The following is a 20,316-nucleotide window of genomic DNA, read 5'->3' as shown; positions in this document are numbered from 1 at the left end:
CTGAAGATCAGTCTTTTCCTTTGGCCCTGGCATCTCAGCCACTTCTCTGATTTTCAAGGGATTAGGCTGAACTTCTTCAGCCGTCAGTTTATCACCCAGGCATGATGCCCATGCTGTATGTAAAACTAAACACAGTCACTTGTTATGCTCATCTTTCGTTTTGAAGACACACTCCAACTCCCTCCATGCGTCAAACAGCTGTTGCACAGTACAATGAAAGACTTCTGGGGATGTTCATATTCCAAATGGTAATCTCATAAAACAATGTCTCCCTGATGCATATTGAGAGTGCATAACTTTATACTTTCCTCATCTAGCATGATCCCAGCAAACACAGTACAATCTGACAACATCAACAGTTAGTTGTCCTTCATCAGCGTGACACTACTTAGACAAGGTTGTGACAACGTCTTGGTAAAGTTAAATTTTTTTTTAAACTTGGCTAACGTTCAAGAAACTTTGCCACGTCATCAAAAAACGTCACTAATGAATCCTATGGAGAATGTTGTAGCGATGCGATACCTTGGTCTCCAAATAACATTTAGATACCATATTGCAAAGTGAAATGACCACATCTGCCAAGCATTTTACTTAAAGAAATTAATTGATGTTGTTTTAATTGTATTGATCTTTGTGTAGATATGCAGTGTCATTAGGATATCATCATACTTAGGTGGCAAATCTCTGCCAGCAAAAGGACAATTTAGCACCTGCCAAACATTTTACATAAATAAATTTTACATTTACATTTATGCATTTGGCAGACGCTTTTTTCCAAAGCGACTTAGAGTGCACTTATTACAGGGACAATCCCCCCGGAGCAACCTGGATTTAAGTGCCTTGATCAAGGACACAATGGTGGTGGCTGTGGGGCTCGAACCAGCATCCTTCTGATTACCAGTTATGTGCTTAGACCACTACTCCACCACCACAATGTTGATTATTCATAATATTGAATCCATTCAATTCATTCCATCCATTATCTAAATAGGGCAGCTCACGCAGTGAATGGGAGTACTGCGCATGTGCCTCACTTGGATCCAACGGCTGACTTCCACTGGATGGATGCTGAGCAGAAGGTAAGCACTATAAATCTACTTTATTCATCGTTTTACATAGTGGTTTATCCATGTAACGTTAAATGTCACCGTAGAGATGATATGTTTTGTGTTTTATAATTTTTTTGAACTTAATTCTGTTATAAATGCCTTGTTTGGTAAATTTGTGTACGACCAGTCTTCTGTGAGCCAGGCCTGAGATAAAATCTAAGATATTGATATAGTTCCCTTTTAGTTATATTAATTTGGTTACTTAACGTGATCATTTCCACAAAAATCACTTTCATATTTTATAAACTTTAACTTTACTGAAGTGCTTGTTCATTTTGGACTCCAACTGCCACACGCAAATAAAGTTGTACTAACGTAACTTTGTGATTCCCCTATTCGTTGTGGCAAAGTTATTGCACTACGTTACTTGTATGTGGTGAGTACGTTTCAACGACCTAACACAGCTATGTTGTGAAAAAGTACCCAGACCACTGGTACGTCGCTGCAACAAATCAGTTTCACCAGATTTGTTGCAGCGACATATCAAATAACGTTGTACTTACACTCTCAAAGACTTACATGTACACTCTAATTTTAGCTCTGCAGCCTTTACTGCTAAATTGTTTACTTTGCAAACGCAAAACCCTATTTAATGTATAATTATCGTTGCTGATGCTTGATTTGTTTTGGCTTTATTGCAGGTGCTCCATTTTGTGAGGAACTTCACCTGGACTGAAGAATGTTCCAGTCCTGACTACACTGTCCTAAGCTCGATCCAAATCTGACACAGCGCGTTATTGAATGGGGCTGCTCTGTTGACACACATCCACTCGCGGCTAATTTTAGCCTTCACAACTGTGCAACATTTGAACGCTACTCACGTACAACATCTCAGATGTAGATGCATAAGAAGCAAATTAAACTTACTGTGAACTTGCCTACAAACAGACACACTGACTTTTTTTGCTCAGTTGTAAATTTAGGAAGTTCTTATGGTTCCACAAAGTTTCTAATATCCTCATCAGTAGACAAAGACTTGGAGCTATAAAGATCAAGATAGAATTCTTTAAAAGCATTATTAATATCAATGGCCGAGGTAAAAATTTCACCACCAGCAGATTTCAATGAGGGAATGGTAGAAAAAGACTCTCTCTGTTTTGTATATCTAGCCAAATGTTTCCCTGGATTGTCCCCGGACTCAAAAAATGAGTTGCCTTGAATAACCAAAACTCCACTTTCCATGACAAAATAGTATTATATCTGTATTTCAATCGTGTCAATTCTCTGAGACCATCTTTCTTTAGTCTTGTTGTCTCGGCACTTTTAATATTCCCTTCCATTTCCATGAGTTCTCGTGCTTTGGAGTTTTGATTAATGAGGCATACTGTATGATCCGACCCCTAAGAACTACCTTAAGTGCCTCCCAAGCCACTCACAGAGAGGATATTGAGGACCAGTTGGTCTCCATATAGACATTGATTTCAGCCTTTAACATTTGTTGGAAATCAGGATTTTGCAAAAGGGATACATTGAACCACCAACTATATGATCTCTTTTTCTCCATATTTTGCAACACCTCTAAGCACACCAGCGCGTGATCTGAAACTAAGATGTTTCCAATTGAGCAAATCAACAACAGATGAAATTAGGGATTTAGATAGAAAAAAAATATATATTCTAGAATAAATTTTATGAACTGATGAAAAAATATATATAATCCCTACCAGATGGGTTCAAAAGTCTCCAAATATCTGTAGGACCAAGATTTTTACACATCCTTTGACATGTCAACGTTGCTCTAGGGGGCTTACACACTTTTGCTTCACTAAGATCAAGGACTTAGCCAGGGCCGCCGCCAGCGTGGGCTTGGACTGGAACCCTCCGTCCTCCCCACAGCCATCGCGGCTGGATGACTGGTTCCTGGGGTCCGGGCGCCGCTCATGGCGGAGCGGCCCACAGGTACATGGCGATTTCCCCGGTGGATAGGGCTGTTGCGCTCCACTTATGCCCTGGAAACCCTACCACTTTTCGGGGTCGCCCTGTACTCCCTTCCAAGGCCTGTAGGACAACATCCTCGCTGACAGCGAAGGCCTACAGCACCACCGGACATGCCGCTTCCGCCCTGCACGCCATGGCCCTCCTGCAAGTCCACCTGCCCAGGAACGACATCTGTGTCTGAACTTGGTCGAGATGTGTGAGACCGACAAGGTTCGCTTTCTCGACGGCCCAGTCTCCCAGTTCGGCCTCTTCGGCGACACCGCCGAGGACTTTACCCAGCAGTTCTCCGCGGTGAAGAAACAGATGGAGGCGATCTCTCACATCCTGCCCCGCCGCAATTCTGCCGCTGAGGGCATCCCCCTACGAAGAAACAACAAGCTGCTCTGCCTCAACCTGGGCCCAGCTCTCAGTACACGCGTCGAGCGCTCCGCAGGAAGCAGATGCCCCCCGTCTCATGGACCCCCTCGAGGACACGGAAGGCTCCCAGGCGCTCCTGAGACGGACGACCCAGAGCCCAAGACGTTAGCTCTGGAGATAGTAAGATCTTCTATTGAATTTATTTAATTTGCCGCTCCCCTTAACCGGGGCAGCGGTACCCAAATTCTCAATAAAAGAGCTATTTCCTTTGTCTCTGTGTCATCTGGCCCACAAATGCCATACTCACGGCATTCTGCCACCAGATCTCAACAGTCCCGGCATGCTGGACGCGGTCCCAGATCCGCCTTCAGCCCCACGACTGTCCAGAGGACACCACTACAGGACCTCCTCCTCAGTCACTAACCCGCCCCCTGCCGGGTGTGCAGAGCAAGGTAAGTGCTTCGAGTCCTTTCTCAGCACCTGAGCCTCGATAGGCGTACTACTTGCTCTGCCTCGCTGCGAAGCCCCACCGGGTACGTCAAAAATACTCGTCCCCTTGGTGCCCATAGCACGGAGATTGGATGCGTGGCTCTCACTTCCCTCGCAGCAGCGGGCCGTTGGAGAGGGGCCCCACTGCGCTGACATATCAATTGCCTAGAGTTAATGATTGTTTTCTTTGCCCTGTGGAAGTTTCTCCCGTTAATTCGAGACAAACATGTCCTAGTCAGGTCAGACAGCACCACTGCGGTAGCGTACATAAATCGCCAAGGCAGCGTATGCTCCCGCCACATGTCACGACTCGTCGTCTCCTCCTCCTTTGGAGCCAGCAGCGACCAGCAGCGACAGCCCCTCCCTGGCAAATTCACCTTCTTTCTCAGGGGCAAGGCACGCTCTGGCATCCGCATCCAGACCTTTGGAAACTCCACGTCTGGTCCCTGGACGGGACGTGGAAGATCTAGCTGGTCTACCACCTACTGTCGTAGACACGATCAACCAAGCCAGAGCCCCTTCCACCAGGTATCTCTACGCCCTGAAGAGGGGCATGTTCGCAGATTGGTGTTCTTCAAGGGCCAAAGACCCACAGAGGTGCACAGTTAGGTCAGTGCTCTTATTCCTGCAAGAGAGGCTGGAGGGGAGGCTGTCCCCTTCCACCCTAAAGGTGTATGTCGCTGCTATCGTGGCCCACCACGACACAGTAGACGGAAAGTCCCTTGGTAAGCACTACTTAATCCTCAGGTTCCTAAGAGGCACCCGGAGGTTAAATCCCTCCCGGCCAAGCCTGTTCCCCTCCTGGGACCTCTCGGTAGTTCTCAAGGGCCTCCAGAGACCTCCCTTCGAGCCGCTAGATTCAGTTGGACTCAGGGCCCTCTCTCTTAAGACTGCCCTGCTGATCGTGCTCACTTCCATCAAGAGGGTCAGGGACCTGCAAGCGTTCTCTGTCAGTGACACTTGCCTGGAGTTCGATCCGGCAGACACACATGTGATCCTAAGACCGCGACCGGGCTACGTGCCCAAGGTTCCTACCACGCCCTTTAGAGACCAAGTTGTGAACCTGCAAGCGCTGCCCCGGGAGGAGGTAGACCCAGCCCCTTTGTTGCTGTGTCCGGTGCATGCTTTGCGTATCTATCTGGACCGCACGCAGAGCTTTAGACGTTCTGAGCAGCTCTTTGTATGCTTTGGGGGACAGCGGAAAGGAAACACTGTCTCCAAACAGAGGCTTTCCCACTGGGTAGTAGACGCCATTCCATTAGCCTATCACACCCAGGCCATGCCCCCTCCCCCCCTGCGGGTCCGAGCTCACTCAACAAGGAGTGTTGCGTCCTCGTGGGCACTGGCCAGGGGTACCTACCTGGCAGACATTTGTAGAGCAGTGGGTTGGGCGACACCCAAAACCTTTACGAGATATTACAATCTCAGGGTTGAGTCAGTTTCATCCCGTGTTTTCTCAGGTCCGAGCCAGTAGAACTCGGTAACATGCTGATGGGCTGGCCGGGTGAATCACTTGCATATAGCGCCCTTTCCCTCAGTTGAGGTAAAATTGTGCGTCTTTTTTTCCCAGGAGATTCCACTCCTCAAATCCCTGGTTGATTCCTCCCTAGCCCTCATAGGTCCACAGTTCAGCGGAGGAACTTGCTGACCCAATCCACTGTCAGTTCCGGCTGCCCTCCGGTCGCCATGTTGTAGCAACTCCCCCTCGCTGAGGCTGAATCTACCACCGCGCCACTCCCACATGTCACCTAAAAACACATGTGATTTTTCCTCCCCGTCGGGTAGGCGTGGTCTCCGCAGGGTCTTTTCCCCCTGAAAGAATAGGAAATTGGGTAAGACCCCCTTCCCTTGATCCATGTAAGGGCCCCGGCCGTCTATTGGTCTATGCGAGAAACATAGAGAGAAAAGAGGCCCAGCCAGGCTTCGCCCGATCCCAGGTTGGCAAGCGTCACCTTGTTCCCCTGTCTAGGGTAACCAGAAGGACTCCGACGACTTTTTGGGGGCATTGGGGAAGGGTACATGCAGTCTGATACAGCTGGTCGTCTTGGCATGTAAAACACCTGCCCGCTCCTGTGTCAGCAGAACACGGCTCAGCGCATGTCGTGATTTAAATTGGACCCTTAGTGTCGCTTCTCCGACACAACGTTGAAGAGAGCGACAGACGGGGAATGTCTAGGTTACGGATGTAACCTCGGTTTCCTGATGGAGGGAACGAGACATTGTGTCTTCCCGGCCACATTGCTGAGCCGAGCCAATGTAGTGGCCAGACCATTTCCTGCTCCTCAGAAAAATCCTGAATGAACTCTAGTATTTCCTCGCCTTTATACCCATATGTCTGGGGGCGGGGTATGCAAATACTAGCTGCCAACTCCTCATTGGCCTTTTTTCATAGATCAGAGGTATATTCGGTGCTCAAGAGAGACCCCTAATGTCACTTGTCCGACACAACGTCTCGTTCCCTCGATCAGGGATGTTTTTGTGATACCTTATTTGGCCCTGGCACAAAATGACCAGCTAACATCATTTCACCAATCATATCAGCAGCACCTGGGAAAGTGTGAATGAGTACTAGTCAGGTGAAATCACTCTATCAGTTTGTTTGGATTATAAAAGCAGACTGATTGCTATAAAAGGAGGGAAGAAGTGCTTCCAATCATTGTGTTCTTGTTCGCAATGGTTAACTCTAAAGAAAGACATGCAGCCATCATCGCGGAGAATCAAAATGGCCTCGCATGCAAGGAAATTGCTACAAAGAATATTGCACCTGAAAGAACCATTTACCGGATCATCAAGAACTTCAAGGAGAGAGGTTCAGCTGCAGTGAAGGCTTCAGGATGTCCCAGAGTGTCCAGCAAGTGCCAGGACTGTCTCCTCCTGAGGTGTCAGCTACAGAATCGTGTCACCACCAGTGCAGAGCTTGCTCAATATTGGTAGCAAGATGGTGTGAGTGCATCTGCACACACAGTGAGGCAAAGATGTTTGGACAATGGCCTAGTGTCAAGAAGGACAGCAAAGAAGCCACTTCTCTCCAAGAAAAAACATCAAGGACAGACTGAAATTCTGCAGGAAATACAAGGATGGACTGCAGAAGACTGGTGCAAAGTTATTTTCTCTGATCAGAGCTTCCATTTTCCACTTGCTCTCAGCAGCTAAAGTACAGAAGGTTATGAAATACTCAGCAACACCAAGGTAAGCAATCTTAGATCTGTCTGAGGGGAAGGTGGTAGGCTGCAGCTCAAAAGGTCAAGGAGCACGGAGTAAGAAATCCCCGGCCCTCTCCAGCCTTGCCCTCATAGCGTTGAGAAGCTGGAAGACGAGGCTCAGGACCAGCAGAGGGTGGAGGTGAGGCTGGAGTGGTCAGTGGAGATTGAGACAGCACCGGAGCAGACTAAGAACCGAAGGCTGAGGGTGGTAGCTGGTTGGAAGATTGGCCAGTAAGAGTCTGCAAAGTATGAAATATCTGGACAAGCAGTTGCTCATGTCTCCCAACCGCAGCTTCTTGTCTAGCCAGGACTTGATCATGCCGGTGCATGATGGATTGTTAACTGGTCACTGCTGCCATGAGGCATTGCAACTCAGACAGGATTTGTCCTCTGGTGGCTGTTGCAAGCATATCCGGGTCTGCTGGGTCCATACTTTGGCTCAGTCTTGTGTAATAGTGGGTCCCCAAGTCGGGCTCAAAGCTCTCAGCGTTAAAGGATTGCAGTTTTATCCCCCAAGCTACTGGAGACAATTTAGTTTTTTGGGGAAAAGGCAATTCCAAAACTTTAACAAAGGTATACAGTCCACATGGAGAGACATAAAATTAAGGGAAACATTCCAAAGTTCAAAAGCATAAGCGCATACAGGTATATAGCACAGGAAAATAACTGAGGCAGACTTACTTCAAGAGAAGACTGAGCAAATAACAACTGAAAGGACTAGGTATAAATACCAATGACAAAACTATGCACAGGTGAACTAGATCGTAAATCAAACAGAGTGGAGATAGTTCAAAAATGTTATTATGGAATTGTCAGGAGTCTCACAATTCCTGGTTCAATACAAGTTAAGCGCAATTGTGGCTTTATGTTTATTACCACAAAAAATTATTTCGACTTGTCCCTAAATAAATAAATCACATTTTACAACTTCGTTGTCATGACCACGTAAGGTTAACCTTAAAACGACTGTAAAAAATATGATTTAAACAACTTTACAGCTCAGATTCACAAGTTTTAACAAAAGAGTGTAAAAATTACAAGCTTTTTAAATGAAGTAATTTAAATAATTTTAAATTATATGCCTTTAAAACCTCCAAAATTTGGCTCTGTTATCTTCAATTGTAAGTGCCTCACTGGAACCTCGATTTTATTTAATTATTTATTAAGAAAAGGAGGAATGAGTCAATATTTATATATATGAAAAATAAAAATAAAAAAATATATATATATATATATATATATATATATATATATATATATATATATATATATATATATATATATATATATATTTATATGAAATAATTTTTTTTTTTTGGTAAATCAGCATTATGCCACAAATGCTGTATATTGAGTTGAACTTGAATTGAACCCGGAATATTCCTTTAACAATACCGTTACTTTTGGCATATATAGTACATGTTTCATTTAATAAACGATGGCAGGTAGATTTGTAGAAGGCTACTCTGTGAGTTAAGAAGGAAAATGTAAATATGATTACCCATGGTCTCCCCTACTCAGATATTGCATAATTCTGTTCCTTTGGACAGTACAAACAGATCTCTTTATATGGGAGGAAAAGACAAATGGAATAGAGGGAGGAATAGAAAAGAGATAAATTGACGAAGGTCTAAAATTAGTCCTGTAATCATTGTTCCAGTACTGCTAGACTCTTGTTTCAACAGACTTTAGACTAAAAGTGTGCGTGCGTGTGTGTGTGTGTGTGTGTGTGTGTGTGTGTGTGTGTGTGTGTGTGTGTGTGTGTGTGTGTGTGTGTGGTGAAACACTCCGTAATCAGGAGTGACCCTGCTGGAGTGCCTTTCTTCTTGTTGCCTGGCAACCTGAGATCATGGTACACCCTTTGGTGATTGATCACACACAGCATCTACCCATAGTGCATTGGGGTTTTCAGCAGGTTTTCCCCAACCAACCAATCTGTGTTTCTCTCACCCCCTCTCTCAAACTCATTCATTCATGCCTTCTGTTCAGTCACAGAGAGGGAGAGACAGACTTTAGTTTCCCAATGATACTCTGTCCCTGTGGGATTCCCTTTGAGATGTTTGTTTTCAATCTTTTATGGTGAAGTCTGGTGCAGGAGATAAGTGTGTGTGTTGTGTATTGTCTTCTTATGTATGATCTGGTAAGATTCTTTGTGTTCTGTCATTGTGTACATTTATTTGTTTGCCTGAATCAGGTTTACTTGAATCATGTGTAGGCAAATATAATATAAAATATAATAAACATATTCTCTAAAAGTAAGGAAAGGAATCAAGAAATCTTAGATGCACTGATATTTTTTCCCAACCATATCAGTCAATGTTGTGGTGGGCCTGGTGACTTGCGCTGGTATCAGTGCCTTTTCCATGAAGATGTCACATTCTGACTAGTCCAAGGCGCCCTCTTGTGGTAAAAAGATAAGTGCATATGTGTGTTGTGTGACAAACGTGCCCTTCACCAGTTGCAGGAGTTACACCACAAAGTCAAGATCTTAAAGGGGCCATGTCACACACTTCATTATTCATATTCATTATATATATATATATATATATATATATATATATATATATATATATATATATATATATTTCTCTTATAATATCAGTTAAGGTTTTACCCATCATAACACCAACTTTACGCCAAGTTCTATATTCTCTACCCGTCGCTTGTTCCCTTATTAAATGTTGTGGATAATTTGATTGCTTTTAGCTACATACAGTGCATTCAAAAAGTATTCAGACCACATAATTTGTTTCCACATTTTGCAGCCTTATGCTAAAATGCTTTGAATTATTTAGTATTTCAATCTACACTCCATACCCCATAATGCCAAAGCAAAAATCAGATCTTTGATAACTTTGCAAATTTATTAAAAAGAAAAAAACTGAAATAATCACACTGACATAAGTATTCAGACCCACTTATTAATTTAGCTCAGGTGCATCTTATTTCTCTGGATCATCTTTGAGATGTTTCTACATTTTGATTAGAGTCCACCTAAAAAAATAATTTAAAGCATTTTTGCATAAGGCTACAACCTAACAAAATGTGAAAAAAATGAAGGGGTCTGAATAGATTCTGAATGCACTGTAGATGAGTGTACTAATCTCCTCTCTTAAACACACTGTACCATTCAAGTCTTTATCATTATAAGACCTTTACAAAAACAATTCACCAAAAGTTTCCACCATCAAAACGTGAAACAAAGTTTAAAGGGATATTTCACCCAAAAATAATGTACTCACCCTCATATTGTAACTTGTATGACCTTCATGGAATAAAAAAGAAAATATTGAGCTGAATGTTATGGACTGACAGTCTCAGTAACCATTCACTTTTTATCCATACTGTATAGTGAACGTGAATGGTGAATGAAAATGTCAGTCTATAACATTCTGCCTAACATTTGTGTTGCATGGAAGAAAGAAAGACATACGGGTTTGGATTAGGCTTGAAATTTATAATTTGAAGATTTTCAGATGGATATATATATATATATTCGGGCTGTCTATTTAACTAATTTTGCAAAAGATAACGCGTTAAAAAAAGATTTACCATAATTCCAAAATAAGGAAGATTCCTGAGAAATGCAAGCTTGTAGTACCACCTGTTTACTCCAGAGGGCAGTAAGGGAAATTTCAGCTGTATGAGCAACGCACAGTTTATACAGTGAAGAAAACAACATTCAGCAGACACACAACTCAAACATGCGTTACGTTCTTGAGGTCAAAACACTTGAAGGAGCGCAAATGCGAACTAAGGGATCTCAAGATGCGTTTAAAGATTGAGTATTAAACTATATTTAACTTGACACAGTGACCTAAACATTTTATTTTTATGACGCAACACACCCGAGACGCGACACAGGCATGTCTGACGCAGGTGATATGGTCTTTAGCTCACAAATATTTAATTACCGGTTAAGGAGGTGTCCTTTAAACTGTTACACTATTTTTGGGAATGTGTCCACGCTGTAGTATTTTGGAGAAAATTTTGTTTGTTTGTACTTACCTCTATTTTAACTAGTTTTTCTTTGTTTTATAAATACGTTTTATTTGGTATCCACAGTTTTGACAATTTAAAAAGTGAATATTTTCTGATTAATCTGTTATTTTTCTTGCCAAGTTTTTTATACATAAGTGCAAATTTATGTCTAATAAAGCCCCTATTTTCTCTTTTTTGTAAAGACTTGAAATATTATTTAAATACTCTTTGTACCTCCAACAACTCCAAAGCATTGAAAACCATTGCACTATGTAATGAATATAATGTCTTGGCATTATTATAAATTATATCTGTAGTATTGTGTACTATGTATACCCCTAGCTTGTTTCTAAAAAAAAAAAAAAGTCTGACTCAGGTGTACATTGACGGGTCCTTAAACAAGCCCTCATAATACATTTCCAACTGATTGACAAATTCACTCGTGAAATGGATTGCTGTGAACTGTATGCCAATGTTTGGCTTATGTTCAATAATATGGTCGTAAACAATACATTGTATTCTAAAGTCACTTTTTGAATGGTCTTATCAATGATGAACTCTTCTGCCACAAGAATGTAATGCATTTTAATCATCTGAATATTTGTTTATTTTTTATATATATATATATATATATATATATATATATATATATATATATATATATATAATGATTAATGATTATAACATGATTAATGCCGTGACCAGCTTCAGTAAATGTTATGTCACCCCCTTGTGGTCTCCAAAATCTATTATGTCAGTCTACACTGAATTGAGTGTTACTGGCAGTGAATTGAAAGCACACAAAGTAGGTTTCTAATTTAAATTTCAATATTTATGGCTCAAATATCAATTGATAAAATAATGTTCCGATCAATTACTGATATATGGATATGTTTTGACATCCCCTAGTTTGGAACAACATTAGTGTCAGTCATTAATTTTTTGGGTGAACCATCCCATTAACATATGTTTCACGTTTTGATTGTGGGAGGAAATCTGTTGAATCCATGGAATGAAGAAAATAAAACAGGTCTGGAATGACGTGGGGGTGAGTAAATGACAGAATCTTCAGTTTGGGCTGAAATTGTGACATCACAAACTTTTTTAGACATTTCTGAAAACCCTCAAATTAAGTCTTTAGATATTATTCAATATTATTCAATTGTTTAATATTATCCTGATTAGGCTTTGTTAAAAATGGACATCAAAATCACTTGAAAGATTCCTTAAGAGAGTCTCACTTTTTTGTGTGTGCTTGTGTTGTGTATAAGTTCTGAATGTGCATGGCACTTTAACTACTTTAACTCCTACTGAATGTGACCAGCTCACTTTTTCCACAAAGTAAAAAAACAGTCTGATGATGTTACAATGAGGAAAACAAAAAAATCAGGTCTCACCATCTCACCATTTGCATTTTTATTGAAAGGAAAGCATGGGCATTTTCCCAAACTAAACAAGCTGGCTACAGCTGCAGCGAAGAGCATAGAAATGTCCCCCTCTCATTTTCCTGTCTATCTGTAACACATGGATAAATGTAGTCCCAACTAAGAATGCAAGCACACTGTTTAGCAAGTCCCTGGGGAGAAAAATACACGTGTTCCATTGTGTTGCTTTAAAAGAAGCATTTAACCGTGAGTATTGAAGAGCTTATGACTGGGAATGGTTGAGGACTCTGCTGTGTTGTTCCTTGATTGTGAAATCTTACATTGGCAAAAGTAGAAGATAAGTAGGTCAAGTGAGGAGAGAGAGAAAGAGAAAGACAGCTAGGCAACACATGGTCAAATAAGTTATACTTTACACTGCATTAATACAGAGGAACTAATTCAGAGTCACTGTAATACATAATTATGCCTGACCACCAATAGGTATTTTCATGAAACTAAAAGTGGTTCACAAATCAGTTTCAAGTTTAGTCCAAACAGCCATGGAATGCACATAAAAGAACATAAAAATTCCTTTTTTACTAGGGTTGAAGTTTTCCCATTGTAAACCAAAAACTTTCCAGACTCCATGTGCCTTCAGGGAATTGTTTATTTGCGACAAAGTGACCGTTAATATGTGGTAGATTTGCAGCAAACAGTTTGCAGCTCTTCTACTTTAATGGTGAACCCGCAGCAAACCTGTGGCAACAATGGATACTTTTGATTGTGTATCAATGAAGAAAGATGTTTTTCTCCTAAAATGGTGAAGTTATGGCACTTACCAGCAGTGGCAAACTAGACCACGCTAAGCAGCCAAACCTTGACCCCTGAGTCAAGTGCTTAATCTGAGTTTTGATAATACAGGAGTCTATGGTTAGTTACTGCATGTTTTTTCTGTAATGGTAATTCATGGTGTTCATCAAGGATCTGTGTTAGGCCCTCTTCTTTTTCATATATCTTCGATGCTCGTCATGGGACTAGCAGAATTTACTTTTAGCTTTCAGTTGGCTACATATATAAACATTGTACGCTCGGAGAAGAAGCAGGCAATGTTAAATTTGAGCACAAATATGTGTAAAATGCCCTTGTGTAAAATGTCTAGAATATGCAGTTTCGCAGAGTTTACTTGGAACCAAAGCTTATGTAGCCTTTAACTGAACATCTCTCTCTCTCTGTGTGTGTTGGTGTGGGTACGTGTAAGATGAGTGGACAGGCTTGTAAGTGAGCTGTGTTTCTGTGGGTTGAATAATGCATTTCTGTGATGTTCTCATTCTCTCTCTACTGTGTCTTACCTTCTTATTGTGAGTTTGCAATAACTTGACCCTCTCTTCCATTATAACTCCTGGCTGCTCTTTACATGCATCTTTTTCTGTCTCCTTTTGTGAAGTACAAGCACTTTGTTGCTGAAGGCAAGACCATGTAAATCTAGGCCATAACTGTCTCTTGTCTTTAACTCAACCAATGTATGTGTCCTGCCTGGAATTAATTTACTTTAGTAATGTTGGTCAAAGAATCCTGCTTCCCTTACTCTATCACTCTCTCACAACATTTATATGCTTATAAATACATTTATAGGCAGATGCTTTTATCCAAAGTGACTTAAACTGCCCTTATTTCAGGGACAAACCTGGAGTTAAGTGCCTTGCTCAATTGGGGTTCAAACCAACAACCTTCTGTTTACCAATTCAGTGCTTTAGCTCACTACACCACCACCACTCCTCCTCCTCCTATATTCAGTTTATTTTTAAAAGAACTATCAAAATGCAAAAATATTTTTAGATGGAGTATAGCAAGCAGGGTCAGAAATTAAGCTCAGGGAAAAAATGCCACCAAAAGTGTCAAAAATGGCCCCAAATGTGGGGCAAAAAAAATGCCCCCGTAAGGTTTATTTTTTAATTAATTTATTTATTTTGTATCTGCTCTTAACATCCTACTTGGGCCTAGTTATACATATATACATTATGGCATAAAACATGAGTGAATGTTGATTTAATTTGATGTGTAAGATGTAATATATTCCCAGTCTAAATAGATGGAGAACTATGTAAATTAATTATGAAAGTATATTAAATGAAACATTTAGAATAAAATACACCCTCTGTAATGTGTAAGATGCCCCTGAAAATCAAATCCAGCAGGCAATTAAAGACCTTTAATGGAAAAGTTAATTTCTGACACTGATAGCATGTCACACCACAATTACTCATATGCATTTACAGTTATTACTGAAACCATTGTGCACTTGCCCCATAGATTTCCATTGTAAGTGCATTTCTGTTTTTAGTCAAATTATTGTGGTAATCAACAGCATATTACAAATGTGACAAAGTTTAAATTGTATTTAACATGAAATATACCTAAAATGTGTGGCTTGAGTTTTTGGGTGATTTCTATGGCTGTATGCAGGATACAGTCTCTGGGTGGGTTCTCTTTTTAGGAAATGTGTGTGAGCTGAAAGGAAGGGGTGTTGGTGTAAAATCCATGAGGGAGGGCTGTAGTCATGTTTCCATGATTTGTTCAGGGGTGATGCTCATTTCCTGTTGGCAGGAGTGTATGTGATAATGTTTTACTCAATTGCAATGCTTTTTAAAACCTTAACTGTGGCATTGTGTGTGAGAGAGAGTGAGTGTGGATTTCAGTGTTTACTGGAAGGAAACTCATAGCATGAGTTCACAGAATAGTTTTTTTTCTTTCTTTCTCCCCTCCTTCAAGGCTGTCCTCAGTGTGTCTGTCTGGATCAGCCTCCTAGACACCACAACTGTGCCACGCAATCCTTCCTCCACATCCCTTTCTCGCTCTGTTTTCCTCTCTCTCTCCTCTCTGTCTCCGTCTTTCTGTGTCCACTTTCTCAGTAGTGGTCCTCTTTGCTCTCGTGGGGGAGGCTGAAATATCTGGTTTCCCGAACAATGGAAACTCAATCAGGAAATGTACCCGAGGTGTTGAAAGAAGCTTGTTCGTCTCCTCTCTCCCTGCGGCCTGCAGACGCTAAAGAGGACCTAGAGGAGAACAGGCACATTGAGAAGTTTGACATCCCACTCAGCAGCCTGAAGCAAATGTTTGAAAAACCACCGGCGCAACATGTGGTGAGTTTTAGAGTGAAAGAGAGAGAATGAGAATTCAAAAGAGGAATTGTCAACTGTTCAGTATGTCATGCATGTCTGCTGATTAAGAGAGATATTTGTCCATTAGACTGTCATATTTATGAGATACTGATTAAAGAAAGACTGTAGATAAAAACAGAGAGATGGAGAAAGACAATAGAAATAACAGCTGTTTTTCTTTATACATTGCTTAATTTTTACCAACTCTTGACTGGTTTACAATTTCCACATCTGAATTCCAAAGAATTCCACAGAAAAGCTACAGTAACTCAGATAACAACTCTGTACATTTGTAGTGAGCAGATTAGCATCTCAGAATGCACATCACATCAAACCATAGTGTTCCTAATAAAGTGTTCTGGGGGAAAGTGTACATCTTAGATCCAATAAGTGGTTAAACAAACATTGTTACTGCGCTCTCCCAGCAAGTTCAGTTCTAAGGCCAAAAATAGAAAAAGTCTCTAGACAAGGTTCTTTTATTCATTTACAACAGAGGAATAAATACAAACGTTTCGGCAAAATGCCTTTCCTGGTGCCAATGACTAGTCACCATTTCTTTATTTTATTTTTTTAAATGTCATCACTATTTTTGCATTTGCACAAGTTTATTTTAAATGGCCCTGCAGTGTGCCAAATTTGTCACAATTAAAAGTACAGATATTCCATGTGGTCTCTCAATTAATAGGAGATCATAAAAGCTGCATGAACAATAATTATAAAATTATTAGCCAACCATTAGCTGATTAAAACTGTTTTTAGATTAAGCAGCAGTCATGTCACGCTGTAGGTCATGCCTGGCAACTTTCTAAATGTATTTCATGCCAACCAGAGCTATCAAAACCAACATACATATAATTTCCATTTTTCAAGTATTCTACTCTGGTTTTGCACCTTTTTGACCTTTAAAGCATTGTTGCTGTCCAGGTGTCCTCTCTGTCTGTGAGCTCCCCTTTGAACGTGAAATGCTGGCATGGTAATAGTTACAAATGATGAACTGAAAGGAAAGTGAAATTACCTGGATGCTGATCTTCGGTCTTCACGATAACGTTGAGATAACTTCCAATAAACATGTGGTTTTCAGTTTTGTGAAGCATAAGTCAAGTTTAGCCATGTTATCAGAACAAAATAACCTTTTTCTAAAGCCTACATGCTGGCAGATTAGCATGATTGTACAGTTAGTGCTTCTTTGGTGCTAGTGTAGCAGGTGGACCAGCATAGCCATGGTGTTTACATGTAAAACTTGAAGCTGGTCGACCAGCATGATCTTTTTGTTGATACTGGTTTACCAAAAAAGTCTTTCTATCAGGAAGACTCGCAGACTTGAGTGAAATTGAAGATGACATTTATTTGATGAATATAAAACAGAAAAGTAATGTCTCTCTTTGCCAAAGATGAACAACGTGGTATGCGGCCCTACGTAAGGCCAGCGTTGCTGTGCAGTGTCTTTGTTGAAAGATAAACAACATGTGATTCTGAAAACCCTCCGACGAGGGAAAAGTTGTTTGAGGTACCTTTGCCGAAAGGTGAACAACATGCATAAAGCCATACGATTATGGCGACGCTGCGTGCAATCCCTTCATTGAAAGAAAACAACAATTGATATGAAAACCCTCCGACGAGGGAAAAGTTGTTTGATGGTTATCTTTGCTGAAAGGTGAACAACGTGCGTAGAGCGATACGATAATGGCGACATTGCGTGCAATACCCTTCATAGAAAGATATTCCATGAGGCTCAAGCCCTCGAGCGATGGCGGCCGTTGTTTAATGGTTATCTTTGCCAAGGTAAACAGCATACATAAAGCCATATGATAATGGCGATGTTGTCGTGCAATACCTTGTTGAAAGATATCCCGTTATAGTGCAAGCTTTCCAGTGAGGGTGACTGGCTTGTGCAATACCTATGCAAAGGAACCATGCTTGAGATTATGGAAGCCCTGGCAATGGGGGTAGACATAGTTATGCGCTATCCTTGCGAACAGTGGGCATGCTTGAATTGAATCAGATGTGCTGGGGAGAGCCACCAACCACCACCAGATATGCATGAGAACTTATGGCTGATGGAGAGTTGAGCTTGTTTGATGATTTGGGTTAGGTTGACTATTTCAGGTACGATTGGGGAGACCAGTGGCCGAGCATCTTCATTGTGGATTCCAGTATACCTCAAAGGGTGCCAGTAGAAGCTGGTCTGTGGAACTTCTGCGAAACAAGGGAGGGAGTCAGACATTACATTGAAAAACCCAGGAATGTGTCTGGCTGGGATAATGAAGTTACAGGAAATGCTCTGCCATGTCAGACGTCTCATAAAGGACATGATGGTTCGAGGAGGACCAGCCTTTATTGATTATAGTGACGACTGCGGAATTGTTGCATAACTACGATGCGTTTGCGTATCTGAAGGGAACCCATATGACGCTGGCCGTGACGATGGATGTGGAATAATAAAGGCCTCTTTTAAACTTCTCTTGTTGATGTAGCTTGCTGTGTTATTACAAAACGCAGCTGCAGCTGTTCTGGGAATGTATTTCCTTTTTCTGTACTCAAAAATATATGTTACTCCATATAGGGTAAAGAACTATTTCATTGGAGGGTATAGTGGAATGTTGTTTTGCTGGACCATATAATGAAGTGCTGTACGAATAAACGTGGAAGGATTTGATAGCTTGGGTCTCGGTGTCATTTCTTTCTTCCCTCAGCTGAGCCGCATCGAGACGGGGATTGTGGATCAAGAAAAATGTATTAAATACATTAAATGACGAAATTATCTAACAATGGGATTAATTTCGAAGAGAGCGGATGGAGCATAGGAAGCTATTTTGAAAAAAGTAGAATTCTGGCCATTTCCCTGTGAACCGTGATCCTAGAAAGTTACCCCTGAATCCTATGGAGGGAGCCACGTCCGTGAATAGGGACATGTCATCTGGAGATTCCCGGCAGCCATCATCAATTGATGGGTAGGAGAGGCTGTCTACGGAATGAGCTAGTGTGAGGAGGCGGGAAACGAAGGAGTGGCCTTGAGGAATGATAAGCATGGCAAAATTGAGGTGGCCTGATAGGGACTGGAGATTAGGGTGTGAATAGGGAATAGGGTTTTAGAGAATAGGGTGTGATGCCTAGAAATTCTAGAGACGTGGCTGTTATGTATGTAATACTGCTATTCCCCCATTGTGCCTGTAGGTGGCACTGCCACTTGTAATTATTAGTTGTGTTCTTTAATAATAAAATCCAGAAGAAGAACGTATCCCTGAATGTTGGCTGTGTTATTTGCACGTGGGTTACCTCAATTGTTTTATACATGTTATGTTAGTGGGAAACATAACAGTGGCCCATTGTTTTTTTTTTAATTATTATTATTATTTTTTTACTCCTCTCTCTTCTTCCTCGAACTGGAGCAAATATGGTGCGAAGAATAATGTCTCAGCTTCATAAGAGTTTTGTTGGCTGTAAAAGTGAACATAAGAGTCTTCATGTACTCCCGGCATCAGAGCCGCTGAAGACGCAGTGGACAGTTTTGATTTTGAAGGAAATATGCCCCAAAATACAAAAATGTGTGTATGTTTGTGCAAATCATTTTACACCGGACTGCTTTGTGAGTGTGTGTCAATATAAATCGGGATCTTCAAAAAATTTGATTCTCAAGCATAGATCAGTACCAACTGTTCATGTCCCAGCTTTACGTCTTGAAGATGCAAGTATCGCACTTTATATTTTGTGAATATTTGCAAATCTCCTTGATAGCTGATTCCATGGCTAATGTGCTAAAGTTACCATTGTCTCTGACTGCATTCACGGACACCGGATATACATATACATTCATACAAATATGGCTGAACTCCGGTATTTACGCTGTCAAACATATTGGTTCTGATTTGTTGTTGCTGTAGTGTCTGAAGCGAGAGTTGTAAAGGCACAGCCCCCTTCCTGAAAGGGGGCGGGGAGCGGCAGCTCATTTGCATTTAAAGAGACATGCACAAAATCAGCTTTTTTTTTTCTTTTTTTTTATTCCACCCTAAAGAGACATTTATAACATGGTATAGTAAATGTTCCGTGGGGTATTTTGAGTTGAAACTTCAGATGCATATTGGAGACACCTGGGACTTATTACATCTTGTAAAAATGGGCTTAATAGGTCTCCATTAACAGTAACAAGATTATATTAATGAGCTTGTCTCTGCACAGGTTTTATCCAGTGATTGACAGACCTACTTACCTGCTACTAAAATATAACATCCCTGACCATGCACATTAAAAGGGAACGGCTCATATCGAAATGCTTTGATACTTAAAAGTAATGTAGTTGGGCTGACATGACTGTTAGACTCTGAGCTTTGAAATTTGGAACATGGATGAAGCCCCAAGTGCTTGAAGATCCCCATAGATTGAAACGTGGTCTGAACAACGATGAGTGAATGATTTATGAAGATATGCCATACGAATTTTTGCACTTTAATGATGCCTGAATGATAATAAAATGTAAATATGCTGTGAGATAGGAATTACTCGCTGTATGACTTGATCATTATGTGTTATGCCTTACGCTGACAATTAAATAATCTGATGAATAAGGGGATGCGGTGAGGAGCCTACCGCTAAGTGTCAGAGGAACGCCACAACAGTCGTGCTTGCAGTGAGAACGTGGAAGTACATATAGAGCAAGAAAACACTGAGTTTTATGGATAGGCATCAATGCACCCTTGGAGGCTCTCATTACATTTTGACA

At 41.2% G+C, this 20,316-nt stretch overlaps 1 protein-coding gene across 1 annotated transcript in view; it reads left to right on the top strand.

The window, feature by feature from the left end:
* The first annotated feature begins 15,060 nt into the window (after nucleotides 1-15,060).
* Nucleotides 15,061-20,316, top strand: part of LOC127646556 (xin actin-binding repeat-containing protein 2-like) — a 70,999-nt gene continuing 65,743 nt past the window's right edge. Inside the window, exon 1 of the mRNA XM_052130310.1 lies at nucleotides 15,061-15,581. Coding sequence (XP_051986270.1) covers nucleotides 15,405-15,581 — 177 coding nt within the window. The 5' untranslated portion in view covers nucleotides 15,061-15,404. The remainder of the gene's footprint in view (nucleotides 15,582-20,316) is intronic.

This window comes from Xyrauchen texanus, chromosome 7 (genome assembly GCF_025860055.1).
Source record: "Xyrauchen texanus isolate HMW12.3.18 chromosome 7, RBS_HiC_50CHRs, whole genome shotgun sequence".
Classification (NCBI taxonomy): Eukaryota; Metazoa; Chordata; class Actinopteri; order Cypriniformes; family Catostomidae; genus Xyrauchen; species Xyrauchen texanus.
Note: the sequence above shows the minus strand (reverse complement) of the source record. Positions and strands in the feature narration are given on the sequence as shown.